Here is a 22292-nt window from a genome sequence, read left to right as displayed (position 1 = left end):
AGCTGCGGCGAGGAACAAGTTGCTTTCTGGCTGACAGCTGCAGTGGGAAGCATTTCTTTGCTGGACCACAACTTGGGTATCTCCCCCCACTCCCACCAGCACAAAACCTTGTGCACTTTAAATAAAAGGCAGACGTCTCAGCACTGCTGTCTGACGAGGCCAGATGGGAAGGCCCCTTCCATATGGCTGTTCTCCAAGACCGCAAAATGCTAGGCCAGCATTTCAGGGATGAGAAGCTTAGAATCCTGTCTTCTTGACAGGTTGCTCCATGCCTGCCCCGTGGCCCAACCCCAACTTAGGACATAACCTGGAGTATCTTCAAAGAATAGTCCAGTCCATCACAGGACTCCATCCCTCCTACCATGTCACTGTCCATCTACCACATCCAGAATGCAAACCTGAAAAGGCTGGGTAAGGGGGGGAGGGGAACCTTACACCTGTGCTCCTAGCTACTCAGAAGGCTGAGGTCTGAGGTTCAAAGCAAACCTGGACAGGAAAATCCATGAGCCTCATATTCTCCAATTAACCATCAAAAAGCTGAAACTGAAAGAGCTATGGCTCAAGTGGTAGAGTGCCAGCCTTGAGCAAAAAAAATAAAATAAAATGCTAAGCAAGAGCACAAGGCCCTGGATTCAAGCCTCTACCCCCTGCCCCACTCCTGCAATCCTAGTATTTAGGAGGGCAGAGTTTCAGCAAAGACTGGAAGCCCTGGGAGCCTGTCAACAAATGCAGGCAGGCATTTGCCAGGCCATCACCCCTGAGATGCTGGGCAGGGCCTATGGAAGTGAATGTCACGGAGCTGGCTCAGGATTCTGCAGCGAGCCTGTAGATCTTTGCCTATTTTTCCAGCAGGAGAAAGTGTACGATTAGGGTGAGGAGGCAGAGGGCTGAGCAGGCAGGAAAGACAGAGGAGGCAACATGCTAGCTGCCTTCAGCTAGGGAAGCACACCTGCACTGACCAGCTTTGTGTGGGCAGTGGGCTGCTGCCTGGGCGGAGAGTTGTGGCACACACACACACACACACACACACACACACACACACACACACACGTGCAGCTCTCATTTTCTCCGTCCCACCACTGCCACATGGGCTGGCCTTGAAATTGCCAAACAGATCAGCCTCCCTTCGTTTCCAATTAGATGGCTTTGAACTGCCGGGGTGACACGAGGCTGAGGACTCTGAGCCATGAAAATCTCAACTTTTAAGAAAACACAACTTGTGTGAGAGACGCCAGAGGCTGATGCCACTACAAGACATGCGCGCTTTGGGGAGAGGCCAAGGGAGGAGGCCAAAAAGGTCTTGGCTATGTGCTCCAAGCGGCCTGCTCGGCCTTTCTTGCTGAGGATGGGTGGCTCAGGCGGACACAGAGCCCTGGAAACTGCTTCATCAGCCCCCTTCACGGCACTGTCTTCTCTCTACCAGGTGGCTACCTCCCCTTCTCTCAAACTTTGTTTTTGGTAGTACTGAGGACTGACTTAGCTTTTCAGGTAAGTGCTCTACCTCTTGAACCACACCCACAGCCTTTGCTTTAGTTTTTTTTCAAAGAGGATTTCCTGCTAACTTTGGCCTCAAACTAGGATCCTTAGGTCTTCTGCTTCTGGTCTTCCGGTCTCATCTTCCAGAGAAGTTGGTATTACAGGCATGCATTGTCATGTCTGGCCTTCCTCAGAATGTTCAAACTCACCCAACCTCATGTTCTAGGCTCATGACTGTGGCTCCCACCGCAGCACTCAGTTCACCCCAAATCCAGCACCCATCTCCAGGTTCCCCGTATCTTGTGGGTCACAGCCCTCCCGCCTGGTCTGATTTCACGACTCTTGCCTGGAAAATGTCTTGGCTTCTCCACTGAGGTGTGCACTCCCTGGGGCCAGGAGCCAACAAATGCTTGGGAAAAGAGAAAGCTACACGAAGCCCATTTTCTGCAGGGAGCAAGGACGCTGCAGGCGGCTTGGTTTCTGCCCACCTCTCTCTGCTGCTGCGGTAAGGAGGGCAGGCCTGCTGGAGGACCTGGCAGGGATAACAGGAGACCAGCCAGGTCTGCCCGTTCCTCATCGCTGCCAAGAAGCAGCCCTCTCTCTTCTGCTGCGTGAATAAAGGAGGAGGGCAGGCCTAACTTCTCCAGATAAATAGAATAGCCAGTACTTATGAATGGACAGGTCTTGCTTTAAACAAATCCACTGATTAGAAACAAAACTCATAAACAGGGATATCAGTCAAACGCTGCAAAGAAACCCTTTACTCAATTAAGGATCTGCTATGACTAATAGGTTCCTTCTAGAAGCCCCTGGGGAGATTCTCTTGAGGTAGCCCCCCACCCTAACCTAGAGAACCCCCACTATAGGACTTCAGAGCCACAACACGGCACCAAAAGACCCCTCATGCCCTGGCTTAGGAGGAAACTAAAATTTGGTTCTGGACCACCACGTTTGAATCCTGTGTCTGACAGTCTGACCTTGGGCAAGTTCCTTAACCTCCATTTCTGGTGTGTAAAACTGGGCCAGCCTGGTCACTGTGAGACTCAGTGGCAATGAAGAGATGAGGCTTACGTGTGTGTGTGTGTGTGTGTGTGCGCGCGCGTGCATGTGTGCCTTTTACTGGGAATGGAACCCAAAGCACTGAGCATGCTAAGGCAAGCATTACATTCTTTTCTTTTTCTTTTAGGTCTGAGACCAGGACTTGTACTTGGTACCTGCTACTTTTGCTCACTGGCTAGCACTCCACCAACTGAGCCAACAACCCCCTACATTCTTAACTTAGCAGTGCTACATCCATCTTATCCCTGTCTCCTCTGGAACTCACAGAATTGGAAAAATACCTCCATTGAGTCTTTTTCCCTCTCAAGTGAAAGGCAGGGCGACTTCTTCCCTCCTTTTAGAACCCATCAGTCAATAATAACAAAACCAACTCATACAGTTGGGGTTCAAATCCTACTTGGCTCATATAAAGCCAAAACCTCAACTCTCACCTCTAGCAACACTGCTTCTCCACCGTGGAACTACATCAATGCCAATCTCATTAATTGTGCCCAATAAGACCAGTTAATAATCACTGAGCAGGAAGCCAGGCTGAGCTCACCACTTTTCCAGCTATGAAATAAACAGGACTTCACCCAGGAACATCAACACTTGCCTAAGAGAACAAACTTGCAACATGCTTAAGCAACTTCATTTGCATTTAAACGAGCTGGAGCTCATCATAGGGTCTCCAGTGGGAACAGAGCACCAGGCCCTCCGCCTAGGCAGTGGCAGGGCCCCAATGACTCGAGGCCCTTCGGTCATCAACGCCCCCTAGGGGCACATCTCAGAACTCCTCATGGATCTTGCTAGATGGCTGAGAACAACCTGAGTCTCAAAGTCAGAAGAGAAAAGAGGCCCTGCTGAGATGAGCTGTTCCAGCTCTCTGGATTCCGGGAGCAAGCACAGACAACAACAACCGGCCTCTTGCCACAAAGTAGGAAACCAAACCCTTGCCTAGCCCTGTGCACATTTCTGCCAGGCTGCTGCCCATTGAGCAAGTATGATGGTTATGTTAACCTGACTAGCTGACCAGTTATTCAGTTGCGTGGAACTCCAGGTATTGCATGAAAGGCCTTTTGGTGGTTGTGCTTGAAGTTCATAATCAGTTGACATTAAGGGAAAACCCTTACCACCCTACCACTCTGGGTGGGCCTGAGCCAATCAGCTGAAAGGCTATGAGGGACTCCACTTACGGACAGCAGCTGTAGCTTGTGCCTGGAGTCCATCCTACCTTCTTCATAGCTACTCTAAGGATGCCAGGCTTGTCCAGGCAGCCCTTCAGATTGCATTATCCACTTCCTCTCTCTACTCCCCCCACCCCCCCACCCGGCACCTCTCCCTTTGAAATAGTTTCTCCCTCTGCAACCTAAGCTGGCCTTGAACTACTGGGCTCAAGGAAGCTTCCTGCCTCCGCCTCCTGTACCACTATGCATGGATACAATAAGTCTTCCTATCTGTCTCCTACTGGTGCTATTTCTCTAGGTAAACTCTGACTGATACAACAGAGCAGGCCAGGGCCCAAGCTTCCAGCTGAAGTATGGGTCCAAGGTCACAGACAATCTGACCCTGCCACACTGCAGGTCTCCTCCATTCTCTTGAGATTTTTATATCCAGTCAGTAAAAATCCAGGTAGCACAGCCAATGCCTCCCCTCTCTATTGCCATTGAAGTTCTTGTCATTTCTCATCTGCCTCTATCCTTCTGATCGCCATTCATCAGCCAGAAAGAAATCATTCTACACTGTCAGACCCTTCTGCCTCAACTCAGAGCTCTTTAGTGGCTTTTCAGCTCACTTGGTGAAGGCTAAAATCCTAAAATGGTCTGGAAGGCTCTCTACAGTCTGCGCCTCTTCTCCCCACATCTGTGTTCTCATACTCTGCCCCCTCGCTCTCTCCCATCCTCCATTCTAGCTACAGCCTACTTGGGCAGCCAGCATGCTATCCTCTGGACAAGAAAATCATGATACTTCATCATCTAACAATACCTTGTTGCATACATAGCTCATGACACACAGCACAATGCAAAGTTCTCGAGCAAAGAAGACATCCTCCTGTCACCTCCACACCTTGCACAATGCCTGCAGAAAGCTGGTGCTCAAGAGACAGTCCAAGTACCTGGCTTTTTTTTTCCCCCCACAAAAAGCCATGCTTGGCCCTGCTCAGCTTCCTGAACATGCTCTCTCTCTCTGGATCACCAAAGCCCTCAGCTCATCAAACCAGAAACTCTTCCTCCTTCTGGGTAATGTTCCCAATTGGAGGCCAGTCTCCTCTTTCCTGACCTCCACAGCACTCATACTAGCATGTGTATATTCTGCCACCCACCCATCCATTCAAGCAAGTGGACCTGGTACTGGGGGTGGGGGGGGGGAACTCCACAGCCAAGCTGGTGGCAGACAGATGGACAATAAGCAAGAAAATGCACAAGAGTCTAGAGGGTGGTCAGTGATGGAGAAGAAGCAGGTAATTTGAGGGGCAGCCAGATAGTGGAGAACCAAGATGACAAGAAGGAGCCAGGTAGGGCTGGAGTATGGCTCAAATGGTAGAGCACATACAGAGCAAGTAGGAAGCCCTGAGTTCAAACCCTAGTATTCCTCACCCTCCTGTACAAAGAAGATAGCCATGTGAGATGGAGGAAGATCATTCCAGACAGACAGAAAGGCAAGTAAGTGCAAAGGCTGCATGGAACTTGACTTGTTTAAGAAACCATGCATCTGCTGGGCCTGGTGGTTCATGCCTATAATCCTAGCTACTAAGGAGGCTGAGATCTGAGGATCTCAGTTCAAAGCCAACCTGGGCAGACAAATATGAGAGACTCCTATCTCTAATTAATTAGTACAAATTCAGAAGTATAGCTCAAAGGGTAGACAACCAGTCTTGAGTGAATAAGCAAAAGGAGGGTGGGAGGCTCTGGGTTCAAGCCCTAGTACAGTAGAGTGGGGAGGGGGAGGACAGGTAGAAGCCAAGTCACACAGGGCTCTGTGTAGGCCAAAACAGAGTTTGTTGTAGGGGGTATGTGCCATCTCGGAAATTTAAACTGAAAAATACTACTACATGGAACACACTTTAAGAGTGCCCCCTAGTGGTGAAAATGGTAATTGCAGGAGTTAATAAAGGAACCAGAAGCTTGGGTCCTCTCGCAGAGGTGAAGAGGCTTCTACCAGGTGCAAGGGAGGCTGATCTGCAGGTCACTCTGGCAAGTGAGAGGAAGGGGTCAAGGTTAGGTGTCAGGCCTGAGCAGAGGGCACCACTTCCCGAGACCGGGACGCTGGGAAGAAGCAAGTGTGGCCGGGAGAGGTGCAGATAAACTTCAAGCCACAAGAGCTCACTCTGAACAGGCCCCGCTTCAGTAATTCCAAGTGACAGCAGGTGACACACACCCACGTCCTAGCCACTCAGGTGGTGGAGGCAGAACAGTTGAGTCTGGGAGTTGGAAGATAGCCTGGGCGGCACAGCAAGAACTCATAAAGATTGTAAGATCCACATTCAGTTGTAAAGAGTGGAAGGCAAAGATAAACACCAGCATCCATTTCCTCTATGCAATCGTTCTGGCTGGAACAACCAGGAATGCTTGGTCACAGAACAGGTTGGAGGTTCGAACATGGACCCATGTGCGCATGCCCAGGATTGCAGGGCAGTTGGCCCCTCAAGCTGTGGGCTATCCCCTGTAAGAGGGGATCCACCACGCACCATGTACTGTGGCTCTGAGCAGTACAGTAAAGTTCCTGCACAGTAGATGTATATTAAATAACAGTAGCTCAAAAACAAAATGAAAGAAAGAAAAGGAAAAAAAAAAGAATCACAGGAAAGTAACCCACGGTGGGGGAGGGTGTCAGAGGGTGGGTCAGTGGAGAGGGTGAATATGGCTGGAGTACTCCATATGAATGTATGAAAATGGAACAATGAAACCTGCTGAAATTGTTTTAAGAAGGGAGAAGAGAAGCAAAGGAGAGAGGTGGAGAGGGCAAGCTTTGTGGGGTGGATTGCAAGAGCCACCCTCAATTAACTAATATATGTGATTTGAAATAAATTAATAGTAGCAGCAGCTAGCACTTCACCAGCACAGAGTAGGTGCTCCTTAAGTAACAGCAGCTAGCACTTGGGGCAGTTTTCTTGGTTAAGGACAGTGTTCCAAGGATGCTTACAGGTAGTGATTGATCTAGTCTTCACATGGGTATTAGAGTTCTCCAGAGAAATAGGACTCACATGATGTGCATAGGAAGAAAAAAAATATGTATATATATATGTATATATATATATATGTATAGAAAGAGAGAGAGAGAGATCTCGCATGATTGTGGAGTCTTAGGGAGTCCAAACCCTAATGGGGATGGCTTGCAAGAGCCCCTGCAGAGGTGCAGTCAAGTCCAAGGGCAGACTTGCTGGCAGTTCTCCTTCTTAGGGGTCATCAGTCTTTCTTCTAGTAAGGCCTTCAACTGCTGATAGGATGCTCACCCACATAAAGGAGTACAATCTGCTTAAATGAAGCACACTGATTTAAAGGTAAATCTCATCTAAAAACCACCTTGACAAAAACATACAGAATTACACTTGGCCAAATATTCAGGTATCCCGGTTCATAAGAATTGACAATGTTAATTATCTGAAGGGGGTCAGGAGGGCTGGGAATGTGGCTTAGTGGTAGAGTGCTTGCCTTAGCATGCATGAAGCCCTGGGTTCAATTCCTCTGTACCACATAAACAGAAAAAGCTGCAAGTGGCACTGTGGCTCAAGTGGTAGAGTGTTAGCCTTGAGCAAAGGAAGCTCAAGGATAGTGCCAGGCCTTGAGTTCAAGCCCCAGGACTGATTAAAAAAAAACGGGGGGGGGGGGTTGGGAGGTAGCTCTGCAGTAGAGCATTGGCCTAGAATGCATGAAGCTCAGGATTCCAATGGTCCCCAGAAGTGAAGGGGGAAGGAAGTTAGTAAATATCTCCAAACTTACAGAAGAGGGAACAAATATAGAGAGGGTAAGAAATCAGTGGAAGGGCTCAAAGGAAAGAGCCAGTAGCTATACTCCCAGGGCCTGGCTCCAGCACGGCATTTAAAACCAGATACTAAGTGGCCATTATCATAAGCATACCAATGTAAATTAAATTTCTCCTCCCATCCTTTCCCTGGCCTGAGGGCAGAAGGCAGAGTAGCTGGGAGAGACTTCCCAGCCAGGCCTGGGCGGAGCCCTGCTTCACTTAGAAGAGTGGGACAAGGAGGAGGAGGAGGAGCAGGAACCTTGCCTTTATGGGGGAAACTGAGGCCCTGAAGGGGGGATATTGCCAAAAGCCACAGAGGGAGGGTCCAAGGTGAAGGGTGAGCCAAAACTGGGTCCCAGGACTTCAGAAATTGAAGGAAGTAGGGACTACAAAGATGATGAAGATGATGGCGATGAAAATGATACTTTCATAGAGGTTGAGTTAACTTGCTGTGTTCTTTTAAACATGGGATCGATGACATTACCATCTTTGCTTTGAAGAGAATGAGAAACCAGCTCAGGGAGGTTACAAAGTTTGCCAAAGGTCATGCAGAAGAACCAACAAGCTCAGGACCAACCACAACAATCCAACTGAAGCACAAGGCAAGTTTCCTGGGTAGGGGGTTAGGCACCCACAGGCCCAGCCCTGTCCCTCTGTCTCAATTCCCCTCCCCCGATGCCCACCCAGGGTGAGGACTGGGAATAGTTGTGCCACTTGCAGCGACAGTTCCACCCCCTCAGATTTCTTACACTGTCTTCACAGGAGGAAATGCCCTTGTGCCCCAGTGGGCAGGCGTCCTGAGACACTTGAGCCAGCTGCCAGTCTCACCCCACAAGTAGACACACCCCCAACCAGGTACACAAACACATGCCAACACAGGCTCCTGCCATAGCCAGATATGTTCAACACCCAGCACACACACCAGCCTGAGCTCCCAGGCCAGCCAGCACCCTCAGTACCCGCCTAGCAGGACCACACACGTTTAGTACAACCCTCCACACAGCCCCCCCCCCCCCCACGGACACACCAGGACCCCAATAGGCAGGTGAGCAAACGCCTGTCTGCAACCCCCCCCAGAACCCCTACTCAGAGTGCGCAGTATACAATTACAACCCCCCAGTTGCCATGCCACCCACCACGCGAGGCACAGAGGCTTCTGCTGGCTCACTGGAGGAGCACTCGGGCCGGGAGCGGCTCCCCAATTCGGCTTGGATGAACCACTCACAGTGGCCTCACGCGTGTGCACAGACTGAGGCAGCCTGGTCCCCGCCCGCACCCTGGCACCCACAGCCCGAACTGCGGGAGGACTCCCCTCTTCCCCCCCCCCCCGTTAACGACACCCCGCCCACACCCACACGTTGCCATTCCCCAGCCTGGCGCCCGGCCTCCCCCCATCCGGGGAGAAAATCGTGTGATCCCGCAGGCAGCGGACAGCTCTGGGCACACAGCGCCCATCCCGAGCTCCAGATGGCTCGCCCGGCCCCTCGTCCCACCTCGCTCTCGGGGTCCCCACCCGCTTCTCAAACTCTGGCGGGGTGGGCGAGCGCTGCACCTGCCGGGCGGGCTCAGGACGCCCTGTCCCCTCCCAATTCCCCCCCCCTCCCCATCCCCGCAGCCGGGGCGCAGGCTGAGCTGGGGGAGGGGAGGGGAGGAGAGGGGAAGGAAGCCCCCCTCCCCCGTGCGGAGCTAAAACTCTTCGCCACTCAAGGACGCCCCCTCCTCACTCCGGATCTCCCCTCCTCACTCCAGGGACCCCGCGTCTGTATTAACCTTTGGCGCACGGGCGCACCCGGGAAAGAACGCACGGGAAGCCACCATGGTGCCCGCGGTGGAACCGCAGCCTGGAATGAGGGACCCGACTTGGGAATCACGCAAGAAACCCCCATGCATCCCACCCCCAATCTGGAAACGGGGGGGGGGGTGTATTTTGCAAGCGGCCACGATCTCCCAGGGCAAAGTCTAGAGATGGGCACCCAAGGACCCCTGGATCCGCAGGATCACAGTCCTCCGCAGGGTGCGGGGTGGGGGGTGGGGGGGCGTGTACGAAACAGGGGTGGCCGAGCAAAAACGCCCGGAGGCTCCCTTACCTGATTTCCTCTTGGAACTGCCATAGTCCCTGAAAAAGAAGCAACAACAGATAGACATGGTTAGAGCCGGGCGGGGACACGGGGCTGCGGCTGGGGGCCGCGCGGGCTGCGGGCCGTCGGGAGTCGGTGCTCATGTGATGCCCACGGCCCGGCGAGCCGCGCGCGCTCCGCAGCCTCCCGCACTGCGCGCCGCGCTGCCGGCTCGCGGTGCCGCCGGCCCCGCGGGCCTCCCCCGGGTACGATCTGTCCTCCCCGCCCCCTCCGCCCCGCCCCGCCCCGCCCCGCACCACGCCCGCCCAGAGGGACGCCCCTCCCTTAGCCTCCTGGGATTAGGGGAGCAGGTTCCCTTGCACTTGGCGAACAGGGACTAGGAGGCTCTCCCTAGAACCCAGGCCCGGACTTGATCGGGAAGTGTGCTCCCGGCTCCCCACTTCTTTGCATTGCTTGTCAAGTCACAAATGAAATGTCACCCCCTCAGCCCCCCTCACCCCCATTTGCAGATTTGTGTGATTGATCCTTTGATTAAAGTTGCTCCTTCCCCTCTCATCCCCCCCCCCCCCCCCGGCCACACACACACCCGCACCCAGGCTGGCAGAGGTAGGAATAAGCACTGGCTCTCCTAGGACCAAAGTTAAGCTTAGGCCTTAAAGGTTAAGGCTGGGGCACTTGAGCATTGGGGAGGGGGGAGGCGAGGGGCGGGGCAGAGCTCTTTGCAAGGCTGACTGGCAGGCCAGGAGGGCTAGTTAGGGATGGAAGTTGAACTTTTGCAGAACTCTGCGCCCTGAGTTGAAATCCACTCACTCACTCACTGTGTGTGTGGAGACTTGTTTGCATTGCCTGTGGAGGATCAGCTAGCCTGGAGCCTGCCATCTTCTGGTGGGCTCCTACCAGGCAACTGCTCCTCTGGGGATCCACCTGGAGGAAATGCCTCAGTGTTCCCTAGCCTCAAAGAAAATGCCACTGCCGGTCCAGCTTTGGTTCAAGCAAACTAGTCAGCCAGTGCAGTCTGCTGGCAAGGGAGGGGACTTGTGGAGAAGGGAATGCAGTGTGAATTGCACGGCGACTCCCTGAGACTGGGACTCTGGAGATCTCACTTCGGTTTGGACACTGGTTGTTATACAAACACAAGGTGACTGGCCTGTGCAGCCAGAGGTAAGCAGCTCCTACAGTTGTCCAAAGTTTGGGCTCAGAACCCATAGTATTTGCAGTTTCCTGTTTGTTTTTGTTTTGACAGTCCTGGGGCCTGGACACTGTCCCTGAGCTTCTTTTACTCGAGGCTAGCGCTCTACCGCTTAAGACACAGCACCACTTCTGGCTTTTTCTGTTTATGTGGTACTGAGGAATCGAACTCAGGGCTTCATGCATGCTAGGCAAGCACTCTACCACTAAGCCACCTTCCCAGCCCCTGGGGGAGGCAGGGTTTCCCTTGTGTTGCACAGGATGACCCTGCATCCTAGATCTTCCTGTCTCAGCCTCCTGAGGGCTATGACTACAGGCTGTGGCACCAGGACTGGAGGAGGAAATTACGTCTCCAGCCTCTCCCTTGCTCTCCCGCATTGTGCTGTTTGAAAAACTCCGTGGCAAGCCATGTTTCTTCAACCCTTCACACTGAGGGTCCTACTGTTTCCATTTTGCAGATGAGGAAACAAAGGTTCAGCCAATGCCGATGTTACTGTGGGGAAGGGCTGTGGCTTATATAACCACTGGCAGGAATAAAAACACAGAAGGCTTGTGGGATGCAGGAGAACTCAGGACTCGGTCCATAGCGTGCTCCGCTAACTGAGGCAGAAGAGGGGCTGGGTTCCCAGCCTGCCTTGTTGGTCAAGGGTGGGAGAACTCCCAGTTAGGAGGAGGAGATTATATGGCGGTGTTCTGCCCAGAAGACACTCCACTGCCAAAGAGGAAATTCCTTCTTCAGGCTTTTAACTGAGTGAGGCTGGGCAGGGTGTGGCTGGCAAAGAGGCCTCTAGGTCCCATGTTCTCCCTGTATCCCCAGGGAGCCACCTAGGTTTCTCCTGGGGCTGGTCTGTAGCCCTAGCCCAGAGGCAGGCAGGCTTGCTCCATGTGGCAGGGAGTGGGGGGGGGGTCGCTGGGCCAGGAGTGGGAAAGGGGTGTCATCTATGTGCCCTGGCCTTTCGGCTAGAAATTTGGATGGGAAGCCCCACCCCAACCTACTAGGTTATCTTTGTTTCCAGTAAGCTCCCCTGGGGATTCTGAGGGTGGGCCAGTATTACATAATCTGCAGCAGGGCCCCAACGGTCCCAAAGAAACCTTAAGGAGAGTGTGTTTGCAGTGCTGAAGAAGCTCTGGGTCAGACTGTCTAGAGCCCTCCCAAGGGCTGGGATTATAGGTATGCACTACCACGCCCAGTGTAAACTCTTCATCTGGCAGGCGAGAAGGGCAAAGTTTAAGGGAAGCTTGCGGGTCTGGGATCACTCAGTGCCTGGGACAGGCTTCTGCAGGCCACGTGAAAGCCAGGTCTTGTTCCAGGTCTGAAGTCACCTTAGCCCCCCCTACTGCCTGCTTCCCCCCAGGAGGAGGTGCACAAGTGAAGGCAGAGTGTAGGGTGGGGGTGCTGATTGTGTACAGGCTGTGACTGAACGGTGGGCGGCAGGCAGAAGAATCCCTCCTGTGGCATTTGGCTTCTAGCCTGAGCAGGCGCTGCCCTAATAGGAAACCTCTTAAAGGTTTCCGGTTGGGCATCTTCTCGTGAATCCATTTCATATTTTTAGTTGCTGAATACGCTGAGGAGCAGTTTGGGTATCCAGTAGCTGGGACTCCGCCATTCCTCACATACCAGGACATGAGGGAAAGACAGGGCCTCCCCTAGCTCCAGCCCCTACACCTTCCACTGCCTGGCAGCTCCAATTCTTGCCCTGAGCTGAGGTTGACAGCCCCGACCCCTTGCCAGTGACTCCACACCCTGTGGATCCCAAGTCTAGCCTGCTTCCGATGAGCTGCTGAATCACTGTGTCTCAGGGAGACACAGGAAGGAGAGGGGGGCAGGCCTTGCATCTCCCTCTGGCAATGACGCCAGAAACTAATGGAATTGGAAAGGCCGCCCGGGCAGTGTTCTGAGACTCCATCAGACCAGCCTTCTCTGCAGCTGATCCACGGGGGCTAAGGCCACAGCTACCATCAAAGCCAGGAAGACAGGAGGGACTCAGACTGGATCCATTGGGAGCTGGTGGGATTGGGAGGAAGGGTGGGGTCCCTCCAAACCAACAGGAGGACACAGCCTCCGCCAGCACACACACCGCCCCCCCCCCCCCGGTCCATGTGCCAGACTTCATGTCCTGGCCCCCCTTGCCCTGGGGGGCAGGGTGCACCTGCAACTTTTGTGAGGAAGGCCAGCCTTGAGCTCAAATCTGTGCAGATGGCTAGCTGGGTGGCAGAGACCTTGAGCCACCTCCTTCACCCGTATTGATGATGACGGTCACAGCACCACCGTGCAGGCTGTGGGGAGAACCAAGTATGTGGTGTGTAGAGGGCGCGGCCTGGCTGGACCCTACTGCAGGAACTGTCTTTAGGGCCATTCTTCATTCATAACCGGGACCCATCTGGGTGGAGGAGTTTTTGCCATCTGCTACCCAGATGGCAAAGGCCTCTTTAAACGTGGATGCTGCAGAGCCCCTTGAAACTCAAGGAGGGGCTCAGGTTATTCTCCAGTTACAGCATCCCTAGTAGCTGGGACTAAAGGGATATGACACGGTGGCTGGCCCCTTTCCTTTCCTTTTCTCTTCCTTTCTGGTGCTAGGGACTGAACCCAGGACTCTGTGGTAAACCTCTGCTCTACCACTGAGAGACACGCCTGGTCCCAGGCCTATCTGGCAAAGTGACAATCATCTAGAGAAATGGAGTTATCTATGGACTCATGGATTAGGGCATTTTTCTTTCTTTCTTTCTGACAGGTTCTTGTTCTGTGGCCTTGGCTGGCCTCAAACTCCAGGACTCATGGGATCCCCCTGATCCTTATAGCTCAAGACTGGTGATAAGACTCCTAACTGCCCCAGGAGCCCACCCCACATTTTCATGCTAACAGGTACCCAGGAGGGTTGACTTTTCTTATTCTTTTCTCCCCTGCCCTTTTATTTCCCTTAGTGGGATTTCTCTTGGCGAGACTTCTGCTCCTTCTGGGGTTAGTGTTGGAGAGAGTAAATAGGGAGAGGCCGGAGGGAGGCAGTGGGAACGGCATTTAATTCCTCTTTTTGACTCCTCCCTTCACCATCCTCTGGAAATTTCCCAGCATTTGGTCTTCAGTGCTCTGCAGTACGTGGAGCCAGCACCGCCCGCCCATTCTCTGGGTGGAAAGACCAAGGGCCTGGGGCTCAAGTCAAGGCCCACTAGGGATTGGGCTGCAAGAAGAAGACACACCAGCAGCAGGCCCTGGGCTTTGACTGGGGAAAGGAGGAGTCCAGCCTGCACCTCAAGGTTGTTGGAGAGAGAGGAAAGGCGAGGAGGAGCAGAAGGTGAGAGAAGAGGAAAGGAAGGCCAGCCTGGTGAGCGGCTGTGAGGAAGGATGCTGATTCCTGGCCGAGCTACTCAGGCCTTGGCCCTGCCCCCGTCCTGCCTCCTGTCAGGGACAGCCTTGGCGCGGGACACACGTGGACTCCCAGCCTGACGTTCCGCCTCCTGTCTGTTGGCTGACATTGGCCTCTTGGCCCCGGATGCCTGTCTGTGGGCTCTGCTGCTGCTGGGAACTGCCTGAGCAGCAGGCTGGGTGCCAGACAGCTGACTTGGGGGTGACCTTGACAGTCAAGTGGAAGCTGGGAACAGGAGCACTCCTAGGAGAGGTGGGGGATACAGTAGGCAACCTCGGCCAGGGAGGTGCAGCATCATTATCCCCCCCGCGAGTGCTGTTCTGCCGGCAGTGCAGGTACACTGGAGAAGCAAGCTGCATTTCTGGCCTGCACACCTGGGGTGCAGCGGGGGAAGCAATGCAGAAGCTAACATTCTGAGCCTAAGCTGAGCATTGCAGGGGTGGGGCTGAAGGGTCTGGGTGGGCCCTGGGACAACAGGGCATTCTAGGTGGCTTCCTGGAGGAAAGAGCCTTGAAGGTCTTCCCTGAAGGCCTTTGGGTCCCTAGAGTGGAAGAAAAGTTCTAGAAGCAAGCAAAGTAGTGTCAAGCAGGTAGACAGGCAGGGAAAGGACAGGCTGGGTTGGACTTTGATGTCCAGCTGTGAAATCTAGGGTTCGGCATCTGAGCACCTGAGCATGGCAAGAGGAACACTTTTGTACAGATGGGAGGTGTGGAGCTGGGAGGGACATGCACAGCTTGGCTCTGACTAGTCCTGTCACCTGGCCAAATGCCACTTGACCCAGTTCTGGGTCCAATTTAGCCATTAGGGCCTAAAGGACCTGAGCCAGCCTCTTTGAATCTACTGCTTTTCCAATAACAGTCCATGAGCTGCCTGTGAATTCTAAAATCAATTCGGGTGGGTGCTAATGAGCACTTCTAAAAGGTAGAACTAGAAATGACCTGAGTGTCATGACTGGAGAAGGTGGTTTTGTAAAATGGTTTCAATCGCCTGTCTGCCTGCCTGCCTGCCTGCCTCTGTATTCCCTTGTGATGTGACCCTTAGCTTTTACTTGGCAGAAGTCTTTTAAAAACACTGACATAGTCTCTGGGCCTCAGTCTCCCCACTCCTCAAAGGAGGCCAGTTGAGTGTTGCAGGAGGACTTCTGTGAGACAGAGCTGTGTGTTTTCTTCCAAAAGCCAGCTGGGGAGGGGCTCTGAGTTCAGCTGAGGTCTTCCCCCATCGAGCCCAAGCTGGGTTTCTGTTCTGGCTTTTGAGAGCCTTGACACGAAATGGTCTGGAGGGGCTGCAACCTTCAGGCAAGACAGACCCAGGGGCATGCACGCTGGGCTTTGCCCCCATTTGTTAGGAGCTGATGTAAATGGTCACACTGAGGGCTCTTGTGTTCAATAAGAATCTGTCCTTTCTCCACAGGGCCTGTGTTTTCCAGGGTTCCGAGAATGGGCTCCATTGTGGCTCTGGATGGTCCAGAGAGGCCAGATTCCTGCCCCAAGTGAAAGCTGAATTCCTGGGGCGGGGGGGAAGACAGGGTCTAGGCCTCCCCAAGATGATGTCCCAGAGAGGCTGATATTAAAGGCTCCCCCGCCCCCCAGAAGCCCCCTGGATATTTTTCTTGTCTCCTGACACATCCCAGGGGGTCTGTACTGCTGCTCCATTCCCAGCCAAAGGAAAAAGCACTGTCTGTCTGTCTGTTTTGCTCTAGTATTCTGAGCAAAGGCCTTGAGTGTGTCCCTACATCATGGCTCTGAGCAGATAGTGCAGATGGTGAGTAGATAGGTTTAAATCTGTCCAGCCACCTGCCACTCTGTGTCACAGGTGAGTTACTGAAACTCTTTGTGCCTTATTATTAAGGGGATAAAAACGGTTCCTATCCCCACAGGGTTGATGTGGGATGATGCACAAAACATCTGTGATGGGGTTCAGCTGCAGAGTCCCCAGAGACAAGGGCCAGGAGGTCTTCCCTGTCTCTTCAAAGTCTATTTGTCTCTACCCATCATCCATCCATCCATCCATTTATCCATTAATCCTCTACTTTCCATCCCTCTGTCATCCATGTCCTAGCTGAGGAGTTGCTAGAGACCCTACTTTGGGTGCTAGTACTAGGGCTTGAGTTCAAAGCCTCACACTCTCCTTTGGCTTTTTTTTTTTTTTTTTGCCAGTTATGGAGCTTGAACTCGGGGCCTGAGTACTGTCCCTGGTCTTTTTGCTCAAGGCTAGCACTCTACCACTTGAGCCACAGTGCCACTTCTGACTTTTTCCATACATGTGGTACTGAGGAATCGAACCCAGGGCTTCATGTATACAAGGCAAGCACTCTACCACTAGGCCATATTCCCAACCCATCCTTTGGCTTTTCCTACTCATGGCTGGTGCTCTACTACTTGAGCCCAAACCTCTACTTCTGGATCTGCTTATTAATTGGAGATAGGAGTCTCTTGGATGTGTCTTCTTGAGGCTGGCTTTGAACTTCAATCCTCAAATCTTAGCCTCCTGGATAGCTAGGGTTACAGGAATGAGCTACTAGTGCCTGGATAGAGACTCACTCTTGTGCTTGAAGCAGGAGAATGGCAGAAGACACATTGTTCTGCTTCAAAGCACACATGATTTAGTTGAAGAGATAAGAAATAGGCAGGAAATGAAAAAAATATAAGTTGCTTTGTGATTAGATGCCCCCAAGCGTGGTCAAAAGAGTGTATTGTGTAGGAATTCCCAGGACTGGAGATCAGAGCAGTCCAATGTGCCCAGGGAAAGCTGCCAAGAAGAGGGAGGCAGGAGAGTTACGCCCCAGAAGAGTTGCAACAGTGAGAGTTGGGCGGAAGGAGGGGAGGAAGCTGGAGAGGGAAAGGTGGTGTGAGGGAAGGTGCCGGTCCTGGCACTTTCTGCTGTGGGTTTGATGGGCCTGGGAGACAGGAGGCTTACTGATCCCAGACCACAAGAGTGTAGTCCATGCCCCGCTACCCTAACCACAGGCAGAGGGGCTGCCCCACAGAGGTGCACAATCCCCTACTGAAGTGCAGAACAAAGGGGCACAGAGCCAAGGGACAGCCAGGTGCCAAAGCACAGTGTGTGTGTGTGTGTGTGTGTGTGTGTGTGTGTGTGTGTGTGTGTGTGTGTTGGGAAAGGGGACTTGAGGGGGCTTTGGGGCGGTCTAGCCTAGGTCCAGGACCAACAAGGGGGGCTTAACAGCTTGACCACTGAATCCTTGGGCAGGTAAAAACCAGTTGACCCCAAACTTGACCAGTCTACTGGCAGAACTCATGTACATGCTGAGCAGACAGCGTGGGAGATGCCAGCCCTACTCTGTGCCTCAGTTTCCCTGAGCTGTCCCTGTATGTGTGTTCTCCGAGCTAGCTGGATTGTGACCATGGTAAAGCTGCTGTTCTCCAGGACGCCATTACAGAGCCCAGGTAACCAGGCCCAGGCTACGGCCTCCATATTCCCCACAATAATGTCTTCTGCTGCCCAGGAGAAATTCCTCAACTCCAGAGGGGGGTGGGAGGGAAGCAAGGACTGGGCTAGATCTAGGCGGGAGTCAGCACTGAGCTCCCCTCTCTACCTGGAGGGCACCCTTCTTTCCCAGAGGCCGGGGTGGGGAGTAGACTGCCTATTACTAGCGTTATTATTACCATTATGGACATGAGCGCTGCCGGGGCAAGGCATCTCCATTGCGCCAGTGCCAAGCCACACCCTTGGTATACATCAGTTCATCTTGTTCTGAGAGCATACTCTTATCTACCTCTACCCGAGGCAGCCCTCCCTGGACACTCGCTCCCTCTCACTCAGCCACTGCCCCTCGGATAACGGACAATCCACCCCTCCTGGGAAGAGATGCGTGGACCTGGCCTCCTCTAGGAAGCCTTTCCTGATAACTCTGGCCACTGCTGACCTCAGACCTGAGATAATTGATCCAGTATCCTCACTCACTTAGTCCTAGGCCAGGGAGATGGAGCAGAATCTTCCCAGTAGCCCCAACTTGCTGCCCACTCACTCCCATCGTTCGTCCATCCACGGGTACTTGCAGAGCATCTACTTGGCATTGGGCACCAGGGTCATTCATGGGTTTGAACCACACAGGTTCACTCTATACCCTTGGGGAGCAGAGAGCCTGGGGAGAGCCAGACCACCAGATCAGGAAAATGCTGAACAGGGACGGAAGCTGTGAGGGAAATGCCTCAGCACTGCCGGGCTGGCTTCTCCCCTGGGCTACCAAGCAATGTGCTGCAGAAGGGCCAGAGCAGGCCTGGGATAGATAGGAGGCTCTAACAATGCAAGCAGCTTGTGGGTGGCAGGGACTTGGTCCCTAGGAACACACACTTCATCTCAGACAGGAGCAGAGGGAAGGGGCACTGACTACATCTGAACCACTGGAGTGCGGAAACCATTGAAAACCTCCCCTCTAGACTTGGGTTATGGAAATGGTTGCATAACTACAAATGTACTAATAATGATCAAATCATTATACACCTACAATGAGTTTTATGATATGTGCCAGTAGGCTGACTGGGGAAGAAAGTTTTCAGAGGGCGACAACAATTGAAGGAGGCTCAGGCCAACATAACCTGTCATCCCCAGCTTCACACTATGTGTTACCTGAAGCTACCTATGTGTCCTCTTGATTCAACAATTCCCTGGGTGACAAACAGGCCAGTGGGGGGTGGGGGGTGGGAGAAGAGAACCATCAGCTTTTCTGGATGTTTCTAGCAAAGCTGACTGTCCTATCTGCCTCCTTGATGTCTAGTCCACAGCAGGAGACACGTGCAGAGCACTTGAAGATGGAGGTAAAGGCGCCACACAACCCCAAGGGTCTCTTAACTTTGTGCTCACTTAGGGATGCAGCTGTCTGTGAATCCTGGATTCCCCACAAGAGACCCCCATACATGGAAGGGAGTTCCATTTAACCTCCAGTGCCCACTCCCCAACCCTACCCCCACTCACTCCCCAGGGCTGATCCGATCCTTCTGCCCTTTGTGAGATGACAGGTCCCATCTTGAGATTGAGAGACAGTCAATCTGGGACCAAGCTACCTCACCCGCAAAAAGGACCATGTGTCTCATAGGAAAGCACTGGTAAGGAAGTGAGATGAACTCAACTCCACTTCTGCACAGATGCCACCACATCCACAGAATCCAGCCAAAATGTTGGTGGTTGTCATATTTACCGCTGCCACCAGGTGGAGCCAGATGCACACTGATCCTTTAAGCGGTAGCCCTCTAAGTGACCCAGTTACAGTAGGGTCTCAGTTCCAGTCAACCTCAAGCCCCCACTCACCTGACCCATGGAGAAGGGGGGGTCACATAATCTTCTTAATGCTCACCCCTTGCCTTTCAATTGTTTGTGAATGTCAGCCCTGCCCCAGACGCTGGCTGCGGCATATTGCTTGCCAAATGGTTCTGATAGGACCACAGGAAGAGGGACCTCAGGGACCCCCAGATTCTGCCTCCTCACTTGATACTGAAGTACAAACATGGATCACTATGATCACCTCAGGCCCATATCTCAGGACAGCCCCTTACTCGGCAATACAGCATTTCTTTCCATCCTCATCAGTCTCAGCCTGAATGCCTCCTCCTCAGGAAAGCCTGCCCCCCCTCTCCCCCCCAAAAAAATCTGGCCAGGCTGCCTATATGGTAGCTGATGACTTGGCACTTGTATGGTCATGGCTTCCATTTCTGTTCTTCGCATTGGGTCAGCGGCTGGGCACCTGCACCACCCTCTAAGGGGCTACGGTCTCAGAGGACACAGACAGCACAAAGCCCGAATACGTACTGTGACCCACCCAGTCCCCGTACCAGGAACCCTTCCTGCTACATCCCTTCTGCCCTTTCTTGGAGGGTGCAGAGACCCTGGGTCAGTGCAAGGACAGTAACCACCCCTCCCTGGACACTATCTTCACAGGCCTTGCTCTAGGAGCTAAGGCCAGACAGTTTCAAATCTACCTCCCTGCAGCTGCCCATCTGCGTGCAGGGCAGATCCACAGATGCCCTTGTTCCCGGTAGCTGACACCCTTTCCAGTGGGCTGGACCCACTTCCTGTGCGTACCTTCCTGCCCTCTGCCCACCCAGGTGGAAGGGAATGGCAGCTGGGGTGGGCAGGGCTCACTTAACAGAGTAAAGTTCTATGCCTTTCCCCTCAGCCACCCTCAGGACCGCAGCTCCTGGGTCCCGCCAGCAATCTTGCCCATCAGCATAAAGAGGCTTTTTGTGCAGTGTGTGTGTGTGTGTGTGTGTGTGTGTGTGTGTGTGTGTGTGTGTGTGTCTTGGGAGGACAGCATGGCCCATGTCCTTACCAGATGGGTGGGTGGGGTGCAGAGAGCTATGGCCAGGACTGAGCTGAGCATGGGTGGGCTGACATCAACCCTGACTCCCAACGCATGGTTCCCTTGGGAGAGACAGATATAGGTGGGGTCCTTGACATTCCTAATAGCCCGTGGGATGCCTGGAGAACAGTTACCCCACAATCAGCCCCAGTGAGGATCCTGGATCCAAGGGCAGAAGGAAGTTCAGCTGGCGCCCACCTTCAGCCTATCCACCTCTGCACCCTGGAGCCCTCCTTGGGGGGCTGCTCTGGGCCAGGCCTGGGCTGAAAACCACCAGTCCTATTGATTGGGCTCTGTGAGGGGCCGGGTGCTCTAAAGGGGCTCTGGAGATGTCGTGTGTGCACTCCTTTCAAGCTCTTCTGCTAGTGGTACTGGCCCAGAGCACAGAAGGGGAAACTGAGGTATGAGGAAGAGAAATCCAACCCGGCCTCCTGACCTCTGCCTCCTGAGTAACTAGGATTCCAGTCATAAGCCACCACATCCTGAGTAGCTAGGATTCCAGTGACAAGTCACCACATTTTTTTAAGATTGGGTCTCACTTTGTTGCTCAGACTGCCCTTAAACCTGTGAACTTCTTGAGCAGCTGGGATTAGATTAAAATGTTCAGCCGAACAGTAATGCTGGGCCTTGGATTCATTGCTCAATAAGTACTTGAGGGGGGGAGGAATCTGCAGCAGGAACTCCAGGGTTCTCCCCACAACCTTCCTTTGGTCTCCTAGGAAGAGGAGGGGTAGAGGGTGACACCTCTGCCTGTGTCAGCTCCTGCCATAGGCTCACCCATCAGCCCATGTCACCCACAGCTGGAGCTATGACACAGGAAGGCAAGGTTGGCTCCACTAAGGTCATACTACTGGCCACTGGGGTGCCCAAGACTCTAACCTAAGACATCAGAGGTCAGACACATGCAGAACAGGTGAACTGCCTTCTCAGCAAGTCAGACCCAGAATTCAACGGGCCTGGGGGACTGGAGTCAGCACTCCAAACCCTCAGTCTAACCGGCTCCGTAATCACTATCACCTTAACTCACGTTCCTGCTGGGCCCGGGGCAGGCCTGGCAGACCCTCCTCTGCTCCTGACACTCCGTTCCCTGGGAAAGCAATCATGTTTGAACAGCTGATCCTGAATGACTGTCTCCACAGAGGAATTGTGAGAAAGGTAGACGCTGCCTATGGGATGAACACATTCCCATCCTGGGCACAAAACAGCTGCCCAGTCTGCCCTGGGCTCCTTCCGGTGAAGCCTCCTCCTCTCTCATCTTCCAGGTTGGCCCCTTGGTGACCATGTGACTCAATCACCTCAGCCTGGCCCCAAAGTCCCCCTAGGATAGTCATTCCCCCTGCCTCCCCTGGGTCCTGAGGATAGGTGGGCTAGGGTGCTCAGGGAGATGTCTCATGGGAGGAGCAGGTGAGGCAGGGTGTTTCCATTGGGGCTCCAGCCCTTGGCAGGGAGGGGTGGGGGTTGCCCTCTGGACAGGTCGGGGGAGGCAGGGATGGCTCTGATCTGGCTAGGCTCCCCCGCCTCTCACCCCACACCCCTCTGAACATTGGAGCATTGTTTTAGGCCCCAACAGAGGATGGCTCTGTGGTCCGGGGGCTGAGAACAAAAGCCAGTTTAAGTGGGGCTCTGTTCCTCTCCTGCAATTTCAAGAATTTAATCAGGATCCCAGCTGGCTTGAGCAGGAAGAGATGGACTGAGGAGACAGGCCTGGGCCCGGAGCCGACAGGGGTCAACCAAGAGCACGGAGCGACGCAGGCGACGCAGAGTGCCCGTGGGCTCTGCCCAGGAGAGGGCACCCCATTACAAGGGCCAGGGAGTTTTGCTGCCCTCCCACTATGGAAGTGTACAGTGTAAAGATGGCCAGGGGTGAAGGAA

The 22292-nt window shown here is 53.5% G+C and overlaps 1 protein-coding gene across 2 annotated transcripts in view; it reads right to left on the bottom strand.

Moving 5' to 3' along the window:
- Positions 1–22292, bottom strand: part of Sh3pxd2a (SH3 and PX domains 2A) — a 179084-nt gene that overhangs the window by 65495 nt on the left and 91297 nt on the right. For both annotated transcript variants that reach the window (XM_048338315.1, XM_048338314.1), the window contains exon 6: positions 9567–9595. In XM_048338315.1, coding sequence (XP_048194272.1) covers positions 9567–9595 — 29 coding nt within the window. The remainder of the gene's footprint in view (positions 1–9566; positions 9596–22292) is intronic.

Source organism: Perognathus longimembris, chromosome 2 (genome assembly GCF_023159225.1).
Source record: "Perognathus longimembris pacificus isolate PPM17 chromosome 2, ASM2315922v1, whole genome shotgun sequence".
Lineage (NCBI taxonomy): Eukaryota > Metazoa > Chordata > Mammalia > Rodentia > Heteromyidae > Perognathus > Perognathus longimembris.
The sequence above is the reverse complement of the archived record's forward strand: the minus strand, read 5'-3'. Positions and strand labels throughout refer to the sequence as shown.